Genomic DNA, 17,890 nt, shown 5'->3' with positions numbered 1-17,890 from the left:
TTGTGTTCAGCTATATTCATTCAGCATTAATGTTTTCAAGGTCCATTCACTTCTAGCAAGTACCAGACTTGCCTTCCTGTTAATGCTCCATCCCGGGGATTTACGGGGCTTTACCAGCTTTCCTTATTCTTGGTTTGATTGTTACAACCTTTTGGCTATTGAGAACAGGGCTGTTGTGAACATACGGAGTAGGGTATTTGTTTAAGTACCTATTTTCAGTTCTGGGCAGGATGGTAGTGGAATTTCTGGGTCTTAGGGTACATGGTCAGGCTTTTCCACAATTGCGACGGCATTTCCATTATTACAGTACTACAGCTGGAATTACTTAAAACACACCAGTTTCCTTGGTTAGCAGCGAGCTCGTAGCAGCTAATCCTTTACTACACCCTTTCATGGTGCCCAGTATAGTGTTTCTGAGACAGTAGTTGTTCAGCAAATTTTAAGAGAAAAATGTAAGAAAATCAGATTTGTTTTTGGTTTGCTGGTTCTTATGGCCCCCCTTTTCCGTTTTTGTTTTTGTTTTAAATAAAAGAAATAAGCAAATATGCCTGGTTTTCTCAGCACCTGAAAGATGCAGACAGAAGGACTCCCATGAGTTTGAGGCCAGCCTGGATATACAGAGAGTTCTAGGCCAGCATTGATTCTGTTTTTATAAAATACAAAAACCCCTAAACTAACTTAACCAACCAATCAATCAATCACGGCCCCGCCCCCACTTCCCCCAAATCATCACCATCACCAAAATTAGCAAGTGAATTATTTCATCATGTCACTGTTGATAATAATGTCACTGGAAATCATCTATATATTTGACTGGAAGTCCAGAAATAGCATATTTTTAAAAACATGTATAAAACTCAGTTCAAAGAAGATGGGATTGTTTTAGAGAGAACAGGCATTAAATAGGTCATGGGCACTTATTTTTGTGCCCCATAAATTTATCCATCTTCTAGTTATCACACTAGTTTTTAATTTGAGGAACAAATTAGAAGTGAACACTAGGGTTGGGAATGGGTGAGGAAAAGAAAGTTTATTAGCTTCTGCAGTGTAGCAGAGAATGAGGCAGATGGAGTCAAGTCCTCATATATAGGTTCATTGTTTTATCAAGAACCCAAAACTGCCCCCGAAATGCCAGTACGTAATTAAGCCACATTCTCCTGTGCTTGTCAAAGTTTAGTCTTGGCAAAAGCACTCCTTACCTTTTGAACTGTCAGACTGCTGAGCTGAGGAAATGGTTGGAGCTTTCCTTTAATGAAAGCCTACATGGATTTTTTTTAACTTATTTATTCAAATGTCCTGAATACAGATGAACCACCTTGGTTGGGCATTTATTAGTGTTCACCCACCTTGGCACAGAAACTGCAAACGCTATGACAAATGAGCTAAAGAGCCTGGTTCTGCTGTGGTTCCCTTCGGCTGAAATCTTACTCTGAAAAATTCTCACCGCCATCCTCCTTGTAAATGTCGGCCTGCTCTCAAGGCGGCACCTGTTCAAAGTCTGCTTTTTAAAATATACACTTAGAATTTTGAGCACATCGCAGTGTCTCCATCAGTAGGGACTTGGGTTGACTCATTATGAAACTGCATAAAGCAGAAACAGTGAAGACATTTTCAAGACAAAGAGACTCTAGAGTGGAAGGACACGGCAGTGATGTGAAGAGAATTAGGTGGAATTCAACACTTACATTCTGGATGTCAACAGTATGTAGGGGCTGTTGATTTGAGAGTAGGGACATGGACAGAGTTGGAGGGAGGGGACATAGGAGGGGCTGGAGGGAGGAGAAGGAAGGGGCAAGTGATACAAATATATTTTAATTAAAATGTAAAATTTGTAAACATGACACTGAAAACAAAGCAGTATATATTTAATTGTGTATGTGAGTGACCACGTGTGTATCAGTGTCTATTAAGTCACAGAAAATGGTAATTTTCACACACATACACACAGATACACACATGCACACACACACACATGCACACACACTTTGCAGCTAGCATTTGTGGTATTATTATATCCCATGTTGAATACAACCAAGGAATGGTTCACTGAGTTGGAGAAAATGTCACGTTTGCCCTCTAGCAATTCATGCTTGTGTGGGGTTTAAGAACAGGACCAATTCTTTTCTTGAGACAAGGATGAGGCAGTCTTATGAAGACAAATTCTTCCCTCCACAGATAAGGTTAAAAATAGTTTGGGTTGAGACAATTCTGAGTATGGGCGTGACTCCTAACCAGTTTAATTCCTTTTTGTAGAAATAAAATGACATGAATATATAAACACACCAGTCTCAATTTTTTGTATTATGAAGGTCCTTTTTTTTTAAATGGATTTCCTCCAGTGGGTGAAATAGAGTTGTCTGTATTTCCCTTGCTCACATTTCCTAGATAGGCTGCTATGCTTTACATGTGAGCCTGGCCCAGAGGATGCCACCTCAGTGAGGTATGGCCCTACAGCTTGGGCTTCTTGATGTGGGCAGCTCTGCTCTGCCTTCCATCCACAGGCTTACTTCAAATACTTTAGGTAAGATTATTTGCTTGTGGAAACTTGCTGAATGTCTTAAGTGGCACACCACAATCATGGCCACAACCTATCCTTGGGTCCTTTCTTAACTAGGAAGTCAGAGAAGAGTAGAAGTCCAACGAAGAAGAGGCTGGGCACTTCTCAGGATCCACGTGATGGAGGTGAAGGACTACTTTGGTCAAAAGTGTCTGTTTCACTCTGCTTCAATGGCTATAACAATATAACATGAATCTGGCAGCTTATAAATGAAGACATTTATTTTTTAAATCACTGTAGAAGCTGAAGTCCAAGGCCAAGGAGCTAGCTAAGGGCCTGCTAAGGACTTGCTTTACAGCCCACACTTGGTGCCCTCTAGCTGAGTTGTGTCTTGACATGGTACAAGAGGCAAAGGGGTTTTCTGGGACCACCCTTTTGAGAGCTGTAATCCCATTTATGGCCTAATGACCTCCCCTAGGCCACACTTCCTAATAATATGACCTTAAGGGCTGGGATTTCACCATGTGAATTTTGGGGCAACACCACACTCAGACCATAAGAGAGCCCACATGGTTGATCCCCAGGCCTTCCTATGCCCAGTCTGTCCAGGAGTGCTCTCTGAACTTCTGGCCTAAGTGAGTGTTCAGATGTTCTTTTTAGGAAATTTGGAATCAAGAGTTCCAGGGAACAAGAAGCATGATCTACTTGATGTTGATGGCAAGATAATAAAAACAAGCATCACAAAAATCTCTGGTGTCTTTGCAATAAATTCTTCCATGTTCTAAGAGAAAAATTACTGATTTCAGACAGATCTTTCTTGCTTTTTGCTGAGACACTGTCCCCTGTCTGTCTCTTCTATGAGCAGCTCCGTTAATCAATGGAGCTCAGCACCAACCTGGGTGATGGTCTAAATGTCTGTGAGCTCCAGAGATTCTCCTTGCCCCCTCTGACTTTCACCCCAGAGTCTAGAGGCCATTCTGTTTAGTGATGCTTGCATGTGAAGATAACACTGAGTGTTTAGATGTATACTGCTTTCATACTGTAACAAGTGACATAGTCAACAACAGAAGTAATGAGGGGTAGGTGGATTATGCTCCAAGATGATGCTAACTTTTGAAAATGCACTTTAACTCTTTTGGAAGAGTACCAAGTATTAGTTTTGCTTATAGACAGAAGAGGTCTAATTATGCCTAGTTGCACACAAGGATTAAACATCTATTTCCATCTCAAAAGTATGATAGTAGTACTTTCTTCTTTTTGACATACACTGAAAGAATGAGTATTATTCTAAAGCAGGCATTCCCAACCTGTGGGTCATGCCCCCTTTGGGTGGAAAGGGTGGAACAACCCTTTCACAGGGGTGGCCTAAGACCATTGGAAAACCACAGATACTTGCACTATAAACTCATAACTCACAGAAATGTCAATGTTAAGAAGTAGCAATGAAATAGTTTTATGGTTGGGGGTCACCACAACATGAGGAACTATATTAAAGGGTCATAGCATTAGGAAGGTTGAGAACCACTGTTCTAAAAGACAAGAAATACACTCATATGCTGGTTGCTTTGTTGACGCCCTCTCTCTGTTCCCTTCTTTATGTTATAAGGTTTATTTCTTAAAACCATCACCTTTATTTCCTCTCTCTGAGAGTTGAAGTCCTTTATCTCCAAAAGCTTTCAACAGAAGAGACAGTATAATGTTACAAGAAGGCTGAGAGAGGTTGAAAAAGTAAAAATGCCCAAGGAGAAAAGTGCTGATGCCTTTTATGAGACATCAGGGATTGGCTGTGGGCTTCCATACATGCCCATAGGGATGTGTATGAATGCACTGATTTTTACTGTATTTATAGTGTGAGGTGAGAGCCGTGGAGAGAGGGTCAAGATAATGAGAAAAATGTATTATCTTGCTTCCTTTTGATTTGTTAAAGATGCCTGGGAAATGGATCTCAAGCTATGCAATCCACAGCACGCCTTTCAGTCTATCCTCAAACTATGCATGAGTAGTTACACTATCCCTTTTCCTGCTTTAAATGTCTATTGATTTGTTTCAAGTGAGAGCTGAAAAGAAATACAAAGCGGAACTTTCTTCCTGATGGCAGCAGGTGAATGACAACTGGAAATGTCAGACCCTCACCCGCAAAGATGCAGCTTCCCGAAGTGCACGACCTCCCTCCTCCAGCCCTGGGTGGTCCCTGCGTAGTAGGTGCTGCTAGGGTGGTGCTCCGTGGAGCACAAGGAGCTGACATGGCTGCTGCTGTGGTAGCAGAGGGGTAGCAGCAGGTGCCAGGTGGCTCCGAAGTCCCTTGAAAACTCCAGTCTGACTGAATCAGCAGATGAGCTATCCGTGGAGCATCCAACATTGATCTTGGGAGGGAAGAAAAAGTGACACAGATTACCTCAGAGCAACAAGCCTTGACAAAAAGGGACACAGATTACCTCAGAGCAACAAGACCTGACAAAAAGGGACACAGATTACCTCAGAGCAACAAGCCCTGACAAAAAGGGACACAGATTACCTCAGAGCAACAAGACCTGACAGCAGCCATCTTTCCTGGAGCACCTTTAACCCTGGGAAGTGTCTTAATGAAATATGTAACTCCGGAAGATCTATTTTGAACAAGTAATATTATATATTATCTTTAAATTACATTTTCTTCATAAGGAGCCTAGAAAGGTCCCATAAAAAAATTTTCTCTCATGTTATAAGAAATAGAAAATGGACAAGGGAAAGGCTGAGCTAACTCCAAATTTTACCTTTGGCTCGTTTTTTTTTAAAATCACCATCAAGTCAAGAAAATAATAATGAAAACAGTGTTTCTTTCTGAACTATTAGCTTCCTTATCAGTTTACTAGGCAGTAACCTTCTATTTTCTTTCTTATGACACCTTATAAATAATTCCAAAAGTTTTGAACTTCAACACGCATTCAATACAAAAACAAAATAGAACACAATCATTGCTATTTTTTGTTGACACCAATAAAGATTTTCAAAAATTGTAAATATTCAAGATGGACAGCATTTTGAGATAGTGTATGTGGTGAAATGACAATTACAGTTAAGAAAATCAATCTACTTATTTCTGTAGTTACTTTGTGCATGTATTCTTGTACATACATGTGCCTGGTGTGTGGTAAGGGAACCTAAAATCTGCTTTGTAATTTCTAGTATGTAACATAGTATCTTAAACTCTATCCGACATGTTAAATCTGCTTTGTAATTTCCAGTATGTAACACAGTACCTAAAAGTCTAACCCACATGTTGGACATTGGTACTACATTCTTCTTCAAATCTAATGGCAAACTTGTAACCTTTGACCTTTCCAATGTAGATGAACATGTTCTTATTATCATGCCATTATAGTAACTGATTGTTAATATGCAGTGAGTGGGCGTGGAGGGGACGAACACAGAGAAGGAGGGTGTGACTGTCCCTTTATCTTCTGACGGACAAACAACTGAGGCTTGTTGAACTTTGGACAAAAGTGTTACTTTTTCTTAGCATTTAACCCATAGATATCAGAGTAATGCCACTCACCACCTAGAACACAACAAACCTTTTATTCTGTTGATTTTACTCAAGTGTTTTAATATGCAAATGTTTTAATTATGGATTTACTTTCTTGACAAATACAAGGAATGCATGAAATGTCAACTACACATAAGTATATTTAACACTGTAAAAACAGTGTGACACTGTTTTAAATGAAAAATTCATAGTAGCGTGATAACATTCTATGAGTATGTTGGTACATTATAGACTATAGTTAGATTGACTTAAGTCCTGAGAAATTTTAATTTTATATAAGATCTGTGAAAAATAACAAGACCACAATAGCATTCTTACACATTTTTATAATTTTAAAGTAATTAATTTCAAAACTTATTCTAGTAGTTGGGAGGGAATCTCCGTTACAAGTAACACTATTTCTGAAACAGACTTTAGTATAATAAATTGGTCTGATATTAAAAGTAAGTTTTGACACACAAGCCTTTTATGGCCTTGCACAAAACCAGAAAATCACAGTGGATGAAATTATCTAAGACTTCCCTCTTCTTGCTGAGGCCTTGTTCAAGATACAATTTAAAGTATTTCTAATAGAACAGTCAATACCTCAAACTGAATGATGGTGTTCTCATTTACACTTAGGTCACGGGTGGTAATGGAGTGCTCACCAACTTCATTGGAAACAAACACCATGGCTGAATCTTCCTCACTGGTTATCAAAGAAGCAAAAGGAAACAGTTTAGGCAAAAATTCCTCCTGATTTGGATGGCGCAATGGCTTTACTTTTAGCTTTTCAACTCAATACTTACGGAGCTCCCTTTGAAGAATACGGACAGTAAAGACCGATGTTACCACCCGGGTAGAAAAACCAGTTGTCTTCTCTGGGCCCAAAGTCGAACGTATCCAGAAGCATCACAGGGTTGTTCAAATTATTTCCATCAACAATGAAGTCATCAACAATCCAGATTTCCTCTTTCTTACCTGAGACAGTTTTGGATAAACAAAATTTTTCCGAAGAAGAAAATCAGATTTGCTCATTGAAAGAAACTCAGTGACAACAGCTTCAGCATATGCTTTCCAGATGAAACTCACAAGCCACATGGCAGCGCATTCACAGCGATCCAATGTGAGGAAAACAAGCTTGCAACCATAGTAGAAAACAGCGCGCGGAGGGAGGGCCGATGAGCAGTTCGCGCATGCGCACTGTCCTAGGCGGCCGAGTTCCATGGGCCTGAGGCAATAGCCTGATTCTTAAATGAACCACTCCACCTCTGTCTCCCTTCACACCTATCATGGCCCTAATTCCAGTAGCTTGCTTTCATTTTCTTGGTTTGAAAGTGATGAATACAAAATAAATATTTATTTCAGATATAACATGAGGCCCATCATCTTCTGGATTTTTAAACTGGGTGTATTTCTTTTTCAATTTTGTTTGATCTTTAAGTAAGATTCATGCATATAAAATATCAGGTAAAATATATATGTTATATTTTATAACATGTACACTTTATATAATTTCATATGTACTTTATATCATCTCATAAATCCACTTAGAAATCTACCATGATTTTATCTTACAACATGTTGAAATTTTATTTCACTTTTTTATTTAGTAGTTATAAAAGAAATATACAGGTTAAATTTTGGAGACAGAAGTATATTTTTCCTACCTGTTCCTGTTACTTCTGCTTAATATGGTGTAATTGTACTTATATAGGCAGTTAGATGTATGTTTTGGCAAAATCGGCCCCTTAGATTCAATACCAATAGAACTATAAGAGTTATAAGAACTATAAGAGTCAAAGTTAGAAGTTGGAAAAATCTTCTGTAAACGTGAAATGCTGTTAAATGCTGTATTTGTTTGGTGTAACACTGAAGCCAGGGGCTGTGAAGGGGATGTAGGACACCGCCTGCTTGGTTTAAGTTCCTCTTGCTTTTTCTTGGGTTCTACAATAACCTGTTTCCCTAAGGAAATGCCATTCAGAAGAATGGAACATTCCTAAAGGAATTCAACAAAACAGCTGCTACTGGAGAGCAACTAATGGTAATGATGGATTATTAAAAAAACAAAGCAAACAAAACACTAAGATTCTGTGGCTCACGCTGTATCCCAGCAGCTTGGAGGCTGAGGCAAGAGGATCTTGAGTTCAAAACTGTTCTGAGATATATAATGAGTTTTGGGCCAGCCTGTGCGTAAAGGGGAAGATGTTTCAGTTAAAACCAAATGAAGAGAAACTAAAACAAGAATTTATCAGTCAATTATGACAAGGTGACAAGGATACATAAAGTTGAATTTTCAATGAGAATGGTCAAAAGGGAAGCATGTAAAATGTGAGTGGTATGCACAGCCAGTGTGCCTCTCAGGGAATCTTTTCTCCACGTCTTAGGAACAAGAACATTAACACATGGCCGTCAGTTTTGATCAAAACAGAATGCATGCATTTTTACCATTGCTATATGGTTGCCAGAGTCTGAATCTTGTAGCGTTGGTCTGGGCGCTATACGGCAAGGGAACATTAATGAAAAGTGTACTGGTCGTCTGAGGGAAGTAGAACTCATCCATCAGGTGCCAGGTGATTCCTCCATTGACAGAGAACTGTAACAGGATGGAGTGAGACCTCTCTGGAGTACCTAGGAGGAGACAACACAGGGATAGAGCACACTGTGAGGAGGACATAGTCTGCTCCAAGCTGACTCTTGGGGCATCAGTGCATGAGCCTGTTTATATTTTTATATAGAGACTTTCTGCTCCAAATACTTAAGTGGCAACTGAAAGTGATTGTAGGCAGAGCTTGTAAATGAATATATTTTAAAAGTACACCAAATGTAGACATCCTTTCTCTTAGATATGTGCATGACATACATGCACACGGGTGCCTGCACTCTCCTTCTCTCTTTCCTTCCTGCCTTCCTTCCTTCCTTCCTTCCTTCCTTCCTTCCTTCCTTCCTTCCTTCCTTCCTTTTTTTTTTTCTCTCTCCTATATCTAGGAGATACCAAATTAAAACTTATTAATTCTGCTGACATCACAATTTTGCAAATGTTAAAACATTTAAGTCAAGGGAATATAAACAAAAATCACTTGAAAATGTTATATCTATAGTGACTATTTTTAAAGAAAAATATTCAATTAAATATGAAAAGTCAGAGAAACTAAGTAGTACTTTGGGAGGATTCACATCTGTAAAATAAACCCCAAATGTTCATAATTTAATAATTTTTAATTTAAAATTCTGATAGCTAGAAAGCAGTGATGGAGGGATTCAAGGACATGCTGGCAAGTTTACCGGCTAGCACAGTAACCACATCTGTATTAAACAGTTTAGGACAGCAGTTATTGCACCCCTATGGTAGGAGGAACTTGTGTAAAGATCATTTGTGAACAGGGAAGTTTAAGGGCCCTTAACGGGGCTTTTTGTAGGGGAGAGATTGAGCACAGGACAATTTTCTAGAAGGAAAATGACACATACCATGGGAATAGCTTACCTTTTGCTATAAATCTGAGTGAAAACTGGACATACATAGTATTGGTGCAATCTAGGTCTCTTGAAATAAGCATTCTTAGTCCCTCCTGAAAATAAAAGAGAAAAGAACCTTATGTCATTTGCAGAATTACTTGTATTTTATATACTTACCTTGCATTAATTAAGTGATAGTTACATAGTTAGATGTAATGGTAGTTACATATGATGAGCAGTAACATTTTTGTCTAGCTTCAAAGGACAAAAGGAAGAGATCTTCTCCTTCTCTTACTGCCCTTATTCTCAGTGTTTAAGGAACACAATTTCATTACCCCACCTCTAGTTCATGCTTTTTTATGGCTATTATTAAAAGTGGTGCAAAAATGATAGCACTGTCCACTACGGGCATTTAAAAAATAGTCTCTTTTGATCACAGCATGTTGTGGAAGAAGCAAGGAGAAAAAGATAAAAAATGTGCCGAGTGCTCCTGCTGGAGGCCAAGAACTAATAGCTGACTTTTGCAGGGCTCCAAGGAGTCTTGGGAACTCACTACTGCTTTGCCTGCTCTGCCAGCCCCAGGAGGTTCTCATTCAGGCTGACACAACGCCCCAGTTGGCCGAGTTAAATAAGGCAGAGCGAAGGCAGGTCCCCATGCCCAGACTGCAACCACTCATGCAGAGAAACCACACAACGAGGAAAACGATCACATTAGCTTTAGTAATTTTTTCTGCTAATTAACTATTTCTGGTGGCCTGAGATGGACATTTCAGGTTGTTTTGATCATGTACATAGGGGCTTGTGATGACAGCCGGTACATTTCACTATGCAAAGATCCCAAGGTCCAGACAAGCTTTTAGTTTCTCAGCTGAGCCTGCTGAGTGAAGTGACTTTTCAGTAGCCTGTGGCTGGGACAGTACCAACTGATTTCCTAATTATCAACTAACAAAGGCTAAATGCTGTATTAGCGAGGAAAAGTAACTTTTCCCCCTCTACTTCATGTTTATACAGACTACTGTCACTAATAGCTGAAACAGCAAACATATATTGAGTGCCTAAAACATGCTGGGTTTTAATAGACACTTTACTGATTAAGTATTCTTAAGAGAAAGATTATCCTCATGTTGCAAATGAGAGAGAGAGAGAGAGAGAGAGAGAGAGAGAGAGAGAGAGAGAGAGAGAGAGAGAGAACACAATGTTTAGTCTATTAACTCATCTATTGATTTGGATAGAAAAAAGAAACCATATAATTTTGAATTTAGAATCTAAGAGGTATTTGGGTAGTATAATGAAAAATGCCACCTCATTTATTCCCACCTCTTTACACACCATAATCATAAACTTCCAGGATGTACCAATGATTTTTGTTTTTCTTTCATGTCTAACAATTCATGGCCTTGTCACAGCGCCTAATCAATGCCTGTCCCTCAAGCCCTCTCCCTTTGGCATCTGCAAGCACAGTGCTGTGAGTTCTTTTCCAGCTCAGGGTCACAAGGAAACTGGGATGTGGACAAAGGTGGCATCCTCAGACAGCTCGGAGATTCTGATAATAATATCCTTTGCTGACACTAAGATACAGGATTATTACTCCCCCCCCCCTTGGTTATGGAATGTAAATACGAAGCTGTTCCCAAGGGCAAGCCTAGCCACTGCGCAAGGACCCATGTTACACTGCTTTTTCTAGGAGACTGTGGGCTTGACTTGTAAGTGTAAAGGCTCCTTGCATGCTGGCAATAGTCTAGCTCGGCACTTGATACTGACCTACCTACCTTCCTTCCTTCCTTCCTTCCTTCCTCCCTTTCTTTTTTTTTCTGAGACAGGGTTTCTTTGTGTAGCCTTGGCTGTCTTAGAACTAGCTCTGTAGACCAGGCTGGCCTTGAACTCACAGAGATTCACCTGCCTCTGCCTCCTGAGTGCTGGGATTAAAGGAGTGCACCACTACTGGATGACAGTGACTTTTATGTGGTGGAACTGTCAACCCTCAGTGCTGTAGATTCTGGTTCATACTGGTTTCCTTTCATTCTTTCACCAGGTTCAGATCCATCTGTACCGAATATAAAAAATTCTTTTGTATTCAACAAGCTGTTTTAGTAGTAGAGAGCACTCCTAAATCTATAGCAAGAAAGACGATCATTTCCTCTTTCATGAAAGAATGCCTTTGTAGGTCAAACCGCAACCTGCTGAATGGCATACACTGAGCTGTCTACATCTTGCAGAGCTGATGGATAATACATGTAAGGCATAATGCTTGGCTGCTCTTGCATTTGGATGGCTGAAGGGAAAACAGCCTACATGCCTTTCTTACGCGTAAGTCTTAAGGACTAGGTTAATTCTAGTGCTTGAAAATTTATCAGGCAGATCTCTGAAGCATGGAAAGTTGCAGGGCTTCTCTTCTTTGGTTTAGTGAGCTGCTTGGAATGGGGCAGAAGTCAGTTGGAGGTAATGGGTTCTACATCCTTAGATGAGACTGAAGATACCAGGAGTTTCTATCATGGATGTGCTGTCTCAATGTCTCTGGTCCATTAGCACTCTTGGGGACTTATACATCTCTCAGGTCAATAAGTATTTCTCTCTATCCATGCAAAACTTGAGAGGAATTTGGATTCAAGCAAGTATGCTAACTGGCATCTATTAGCTATAATTGAAAAGTTCCAGGGTGTCTAATTTTCTTGGTGCTCGGTATGACTCATTAAGGTTGTACAGAAACACATGCAGACTTTTGTCAAGGACTTCATTTGCACACCCAGATTAGTCAATTTCTCCTTGCTGAGAGGGATGAGATGTGGCATGCATTCACACATGCAGAGGTGCCAGCTGAGCTGAGTTTCATTCTGCTGCTTAGCATTTCTCTAACTAGACATCTAGGGTGGAAGACAAAAGAACATTAACAAGGTCTGAGAGTGCCAGTTAACATGACTTAACAGCCCTGTCTTCTTCTAGTCACCTGTAAGGAAGGTTAGACTGCTGGCAGGAAGATGGTCTTAAAAAAGAACAAAGGGAAAGATTTCATAAAATCATTTAAAATACTATGAGATAAAAATTCAATAATGTGAAATGCTACCTCCTAGTAACCAAATTCTAACGATTATGCACACATGTATTCTTAGGTATTCCAGCAGAAAGTTAGAAGAATTTGATCTCCAAAGAGAGGAACAACGCTGTGTCCAAAGGACCACAAAAATGAATGTAGTAGACACAGCAAGACCTTACCTCAGAGACAAGATGCAAGTGGGGAGGCAAGGGAGGAAAAAAAAAAACCAGGGTGTGCACTAGAAGGCGGCAACTGTGTATGAGATAACAGATGCTGGAGAGACCCAGAATGCATTTGTGTGGGGCAGTGCGGCTCAGGGATGATAGAGGAACACACAGAACTTCACTCACCCCTTTAAAAATCAGAGATGTTCCGGATTTGATGGTCTCACCATTCAGGTTCCCCCTCTCTGCACCATACACTTCAGGCCAAAGGTCAGGGTGCAAGTTCCCATTGAAGTCGTCTTTCAGAATGGAGGGGAGGGGAGCGACAGGAACACAATAGGGCCCACCAAAGCCCCGGTCACATCTGCCCAGGAAACGAGAGGAGAGGCAGTAGCCTTTATTATGACTTCAACACGCCAGTTTCATTATGCCACCACAAAGAAGGAAACTGCATTTTATTAACTTACACACAGCGTCCAGCATCACAAATCCCTCGTCCTGAGCACATCCAAGGACACCCTGAGGCCAGTACAACATTATCAATAGTCCAGGAATCTGCTCCTGTGGTGTAGTTGGCCTGAATCCATCTGAACCGTGTCCTGGGAGAACTAAAAAACAAAACAAAATAAAAACAATCAAACAAACAAAACACTGTTGGTTTGATAGGCAATTTTGAAAGCATGGAGCATGGACAGCTATTCTATTTCCCTTTTCCATGAGCACCCTCTTCCACAGTGCAGTTTTCTGTCCCTGAGACACTTGTTTTCATAATAAGTACTAAATGATCTTTCCTCTTGACCCATAAAGAAGAGAGCAGAATGCATGCGACCCAAACATTTCACCAATTCTCTGTGACATAGGAAAGTTATCTGGAAATCTTGATTTATGTTTCTGAAATTCACAGAGAATTTCAGTCTTTGCTTTCGGGCTCCTACTGTTACTCAGCACTAGGGAAAGATCAAAGGCTCAACAAAGAAACCGGGGACTTACATCGTTTTGGCAGTGAGGACCCCATTCCACTGACCCTAACGGTTTCTCAGTGTATACAGGGTCCTATCATACTTATGTTTTCTATGTTGTTTCTTAACATGCTGTTTCTAAAGCCAAGAAATGGATACAGCTCCCTATTTTCTATCATGTTTATAGTCTGCTATTTGGAATATATTAAGCGTGATGGATAATCTTCATTGTCAACTTCACTGGATTTAAAATCGCCCTGGAACACACCTCTGCGTAAATTTATGAGGGTGCATCCAGGGGGATTTAACTGAAGAAGGAAGCCCCACCCTGAATGAGGAGAGAGCAGAGCGGAGGTGTGAACATGGGCAGGGCCATGGGTGGGGAAGGCCTGAGTAAGGAGAGAGCAGAGTGGACGTGTGAACATGGGCAGGACCATGGGTGGGGAGGGCCTGAATGAGGAGAGAGCAGAGTGGAGGTGTGAACATGGGCAGGGCCATGGGTGGGGAAGGGCCTGAATGAGGAGAGAGCAGAGCAGAGGTGTGAACATGGGCAGGGCCATGGGTGGAGAAGGGCCTGAATGAGGAGAGAGCAGAGTGGAGGTGTGAACATGGGCAGGGCCATGGGTGGGGAAGGCCTGAGTAAGGAGAGAGCAGAGCGGAGGCGTTCATTTCTGCTGGCAATTGACTGTGGCTGCAGTGTGAGCAGAGGCCTCACACCCCTGCTGCTGTAACTCCCTGTCAGGATGGACTTTACCTTGGAACTGGGGCTCAGAATAAATGCTGCCTTCCTTAAACTGCTTCTGCAGGTGTCTTGGCACAGCCATGAGAAAGGTAAGCACCACACTGGATCATGAGAGCACTTTCTCCAGAAGCAGAGGCAGCCCTACCACACAGGAACAGCCACTGCCAAGGAACAGGCTGCATGGAAAAAGACTTGGTATTTGGAATACAGAACACGTTCCACTGAAGGTTGACTCTTGGTAGTGCCGTTCCAAGTACCACTGTTTCTTTCTCAATACAGGTTCTCCTCAGTCTGAGGCAGGGACTAGCGTGGTGGCTTTAAGATAGAAATCTGTTACTGCTCTGCTTAACGCTGCTGTGCTGTGCACTGTCAAGACCAAGCCACCGAATGAATGCGGCCTTCCACCGCCTGCCCTCTTCTTCAGTGCCAGTCTATCTGTTTCTATGGCTCGCCTCACAATTAGGATTCGGCATCACCAAATCCTTGACTTTCCCCATCCACTCTTGCTTTCTCTGGCCTCTAAATTTGGTTCCGCTTTATAGCAGCAGGTATGATCTCCCATGTTCCTGTCCTCCCGGATAAGCCCTAGTCAGTGTTACTCAGCAGAGATATTAGCTCCTCTGGGAACCTCCCCCACACCTCTAGGCTGATTGTCTAGGATCTTGTGCAGCATCTCTGTTATCATTTCGCATGATAAACAGATGATTAGCTGTGTTATCCTAAATAATGTAGTGGGGTCCTAGCATCAGTTTATTCATTAGGTACCAGAGTACAAAAAATACAATTAGGTATTCAACAGATGTTGTGTCAAAAAGGAGCAAATGAACTATAGGCAGGCACTGTTTTAAGCTTTGGAAGTCCATGGAAAACTATTTCAGACCAAATATTGACACACTGCAGTGTCTTATGCTTTCTCCCATCCTTCAACTGCATGTCTTATCTGAATTGAGCAGGAAAATAGACACCTCTGTATGTATTTAACACAGAAAATTCTTAATGCAGGATACTGGATGCACAGTGAGTAACAGAGCTGAGAATCCAATGAGGAAATCATTGTGGAAAGAAGTTACCACAACTTCTGGAACTCTCTAGTTATATTTAGACACCCCGTACTATGCTTCTTCCTAAGCTGTTCCAGAGCACTATTCCAGAGTGGAATCACTATTATCTTCAAATTAGGTGACAGAAACCTAACACATAGCCAAATGACAAGTCTCACTTGGTGGAGAGTGGGAGGTAGACTGTGACCCGCCTCCAGTTCTGGAATCTTTCTGAGGTGTAAATTGAACTTTCTGTGTAGTGCAGACAGCCAATGGTTGGAGGGACACACTCTTCGGTGACAAGATGCCAGTCCTTGCCGTTGTTCAGAGAATACTGGAGCTGTATACTGTGGGTGCTGCTGAAGGGCTTGCTGCAGCCCATGCTCATTTCAAACTGTAAGAAGCTTGATGGTGACACATGAAAATCCCAGGTCTCAGCATACCGAGGTTTTCCTACCAAAGACAACAACAACAACAGCAAAGGTTTGATGGCAGCATAGAGTGATGTTCACTTCTTCTATAATGCTTGCTACCAACATTTCCTACAGCAAACCCAGATAATGGTTTGTGGTCAGTGCCTCAGATTTGCATGGGCTTTTCTTCTCACACTTGCTGTTTTATAGAGTTACCACAGAATTGGAAACATGGCAGGCTGTCAATAGACCTTTACTATCTTAAGAGGACTCACAGAGTCATAAACTCTCAATTTTTGCAAATTGCAAAATATAGGAATGTCCTCTGATAGATATTTTTCTGCCTTTAAGTCATCTTCTTCCTTACCATGTTCCGTGAAACAAAGTTCCAACAGGCACAGGTTCCCAGGCTATTCTAGAGGACATTGCATACCCTGCCCTCCACAGCAAAGGAAGTTAAGCACCTAATTTTATAACAGAAAATTCCTTTTGAGTTTTAGTTAATTTACTCCTGTAGTTAATCAAATATCCTTCTGTTATGTGGTAGCAATATATACCTATGTTTTCAGTGAATATCAGGGCAGTGTCCATAGAGAGACAGTCAATATCAACTTGGCCTCCTTGGATTCGATACCAATTGGCTTGCAAGTCTATAGAGCCATCAAATTTATCTTGGAATCCAGTTTGAGAGCTGTCATTCACTCCTATAAGGACATCATCCAAAGCCCACTGGGCTGAATGCTTCCCTGCAATCAGATAAACAGCAGCAGTTGGAGAAGGTTCATTACACAACAATATGAGTATCTTTGTGACCATGATTTTAAATCAAATTGTCTGGAAATTGACAGTAAATTAACAAACATATACATTACAAGTTGGACATGGGTGCTGTGTGATTAAAAAAGAAGCCACCAGCGAAGTTGGAGAGGGCAGTGACTCACCGTGCTGCGGCTGCCACCACCGGAAAGCTGTGGCAGGTGTCTTCGCTTCTCGTGGCAGGTCAATGGAAATGATCTGTGGCTCCAGAAACGACATGAAATCCAACTCCCGCAGCAAATGCCAGATTATCCCATTGTCATTTGAATACTGAACAACAAGCCCTGCAGTAAAGACATAGGACAGCTTCTTAGAGGTAAGGAACGGTATTTTTTTAAACAGCAAAACTGCAGCAACTCCATCTTGTGTCTCAGAGAAGGGATGCTCATCCATCTAACTTCCAAGGCATGAATTAGAGGATTCACAGGCCCATCAATTTCCTGACAGTTCCTAATGCACTAACTCCCAGTAAATGGAGACAAGAAATATATCAGCTCCTTTAAAGACCACTCAGCTTTGTATGAGTGATGAGTGGGCTGGTTAGGGAAACAGAACAACCCACTCCAGATCATGTACTTAAAATTTAGCATTACAGAGTCTCAGGTCATCATCACATACTCATAAGAAGTGTCTTGACTTCCCTGGCGGAAGATGAGTTGCACTCCTTGCTGCTGAAGTGCTGGGCAGTCGGTCGGGAAGCCTGTTAGGCAGAACAGCCTTCAGCCAGCACTCCATATCCTGACAGACCTTGGTCAGTGAGCCTGAGTGAGGCCAGACTATTCACAAGTACAGCAGCAAGACTCATGCTCCCCACGCCAGTTCTCTGTCCTGTTCTCTGAGCCACGTCTCCTTGTGTTCATCCTATTTGCCCATCCTCCACCTGCCACAGGCTGACAGGATATGGGAGCTACACACTAGAGGACCACGGGCCTCATGTGCTTCCCTGCTACTTCTCAAGAAACACTGTTATTTAAAAGGGGACACAGGGGCAGGTCATGATCAGCAGGAGAAAACCGCTATGAGTAGGGTTGTGGGACTACATGTATATATATATACACACACACACAAAATATATATGGATATAAATCAGTTCTAGTCATAGGAAATATATCTGTGGGAGAAAGCAGAGGGTATGTATCTAATGGCTTATTCCATAATTATTCATAAACCTGGTACTGAGGCTACAGCACTCAGGAGAACAAGCCCTCCCTGCACCTTGCCTGGGCACCACAGTAGTGCTGACCCTGTTGGCAGGGTGTGGGTGAGC

General features: G+C 41.4%; 1 protein-coding gene across 1 annotated transcript in view; it reads right to left on the bottom strand.

The window, feature by feature from the left end:
* The window catches only part of LOC131905584 (reelin), a 114,476-nt gene that overhangs the window by 36,816 nt on the left and 59,770 nt on the right, over positions 1–17,890 (bottom strand). The window contains exons 15-24 of the mRNA XM_059256446.1: positions 16,749–16,907; positions 16,365–16,553; positions 15,574–15,847; positions 13,121–13,261; positions 12,840–13,017; positions 9,487–9,571; positions 8,451–8,633; positions 6,812–6,983; positions 6,609–6,711; positions 4,631–4,860 (exon numbers count right to left, since the gene is read on the bottom strand). Coding sequence (XP_059112429.1) covers positions 4,631–4,860; positions 6,609–6,711; positions 6,812–6,983; positions 8,451–8,633; positions 9,487–9,571; positions 12,840–13,017; positions 13,121–13,261; positions 15,574–15,847; positions 16,365–16,553; positions 16,749–16,907 — 1,714 coding nt within the window. The remainder of the gene's footprint in view (positions 1–4,630; positions 4,861–6,608; positions 6,712–6,811; positions 6,984–8,450; positions 8,634–9,486; positions 9,572–12,839; positions 13,018–13,120; positions 13,262–15,573; positions 15,848–16,364; positions 16,554–16,748; positions 16,908–17,890) is intronic.

Source organism: Peromyscus eremicus, chromosome 3 (genome assembly GCF_949786415.1).
Source record: "Peromyscus eremicus chromosome 3, PerEre_H2_v1, whole genome shotgun sequence".
In the NCBI taxonomy this organism is placed as follows: domain Eukaryota; kingdom Metazoa; phylum Chordata; class Mammalia; order Rodentia; family Cricetidae; genus Peromyscus; species Peromyscus eremicus.
Note: the sequence above shows the minus strand (reverse complement) of the source record. Positions and strands in the feature narration are given on the sequence as shown.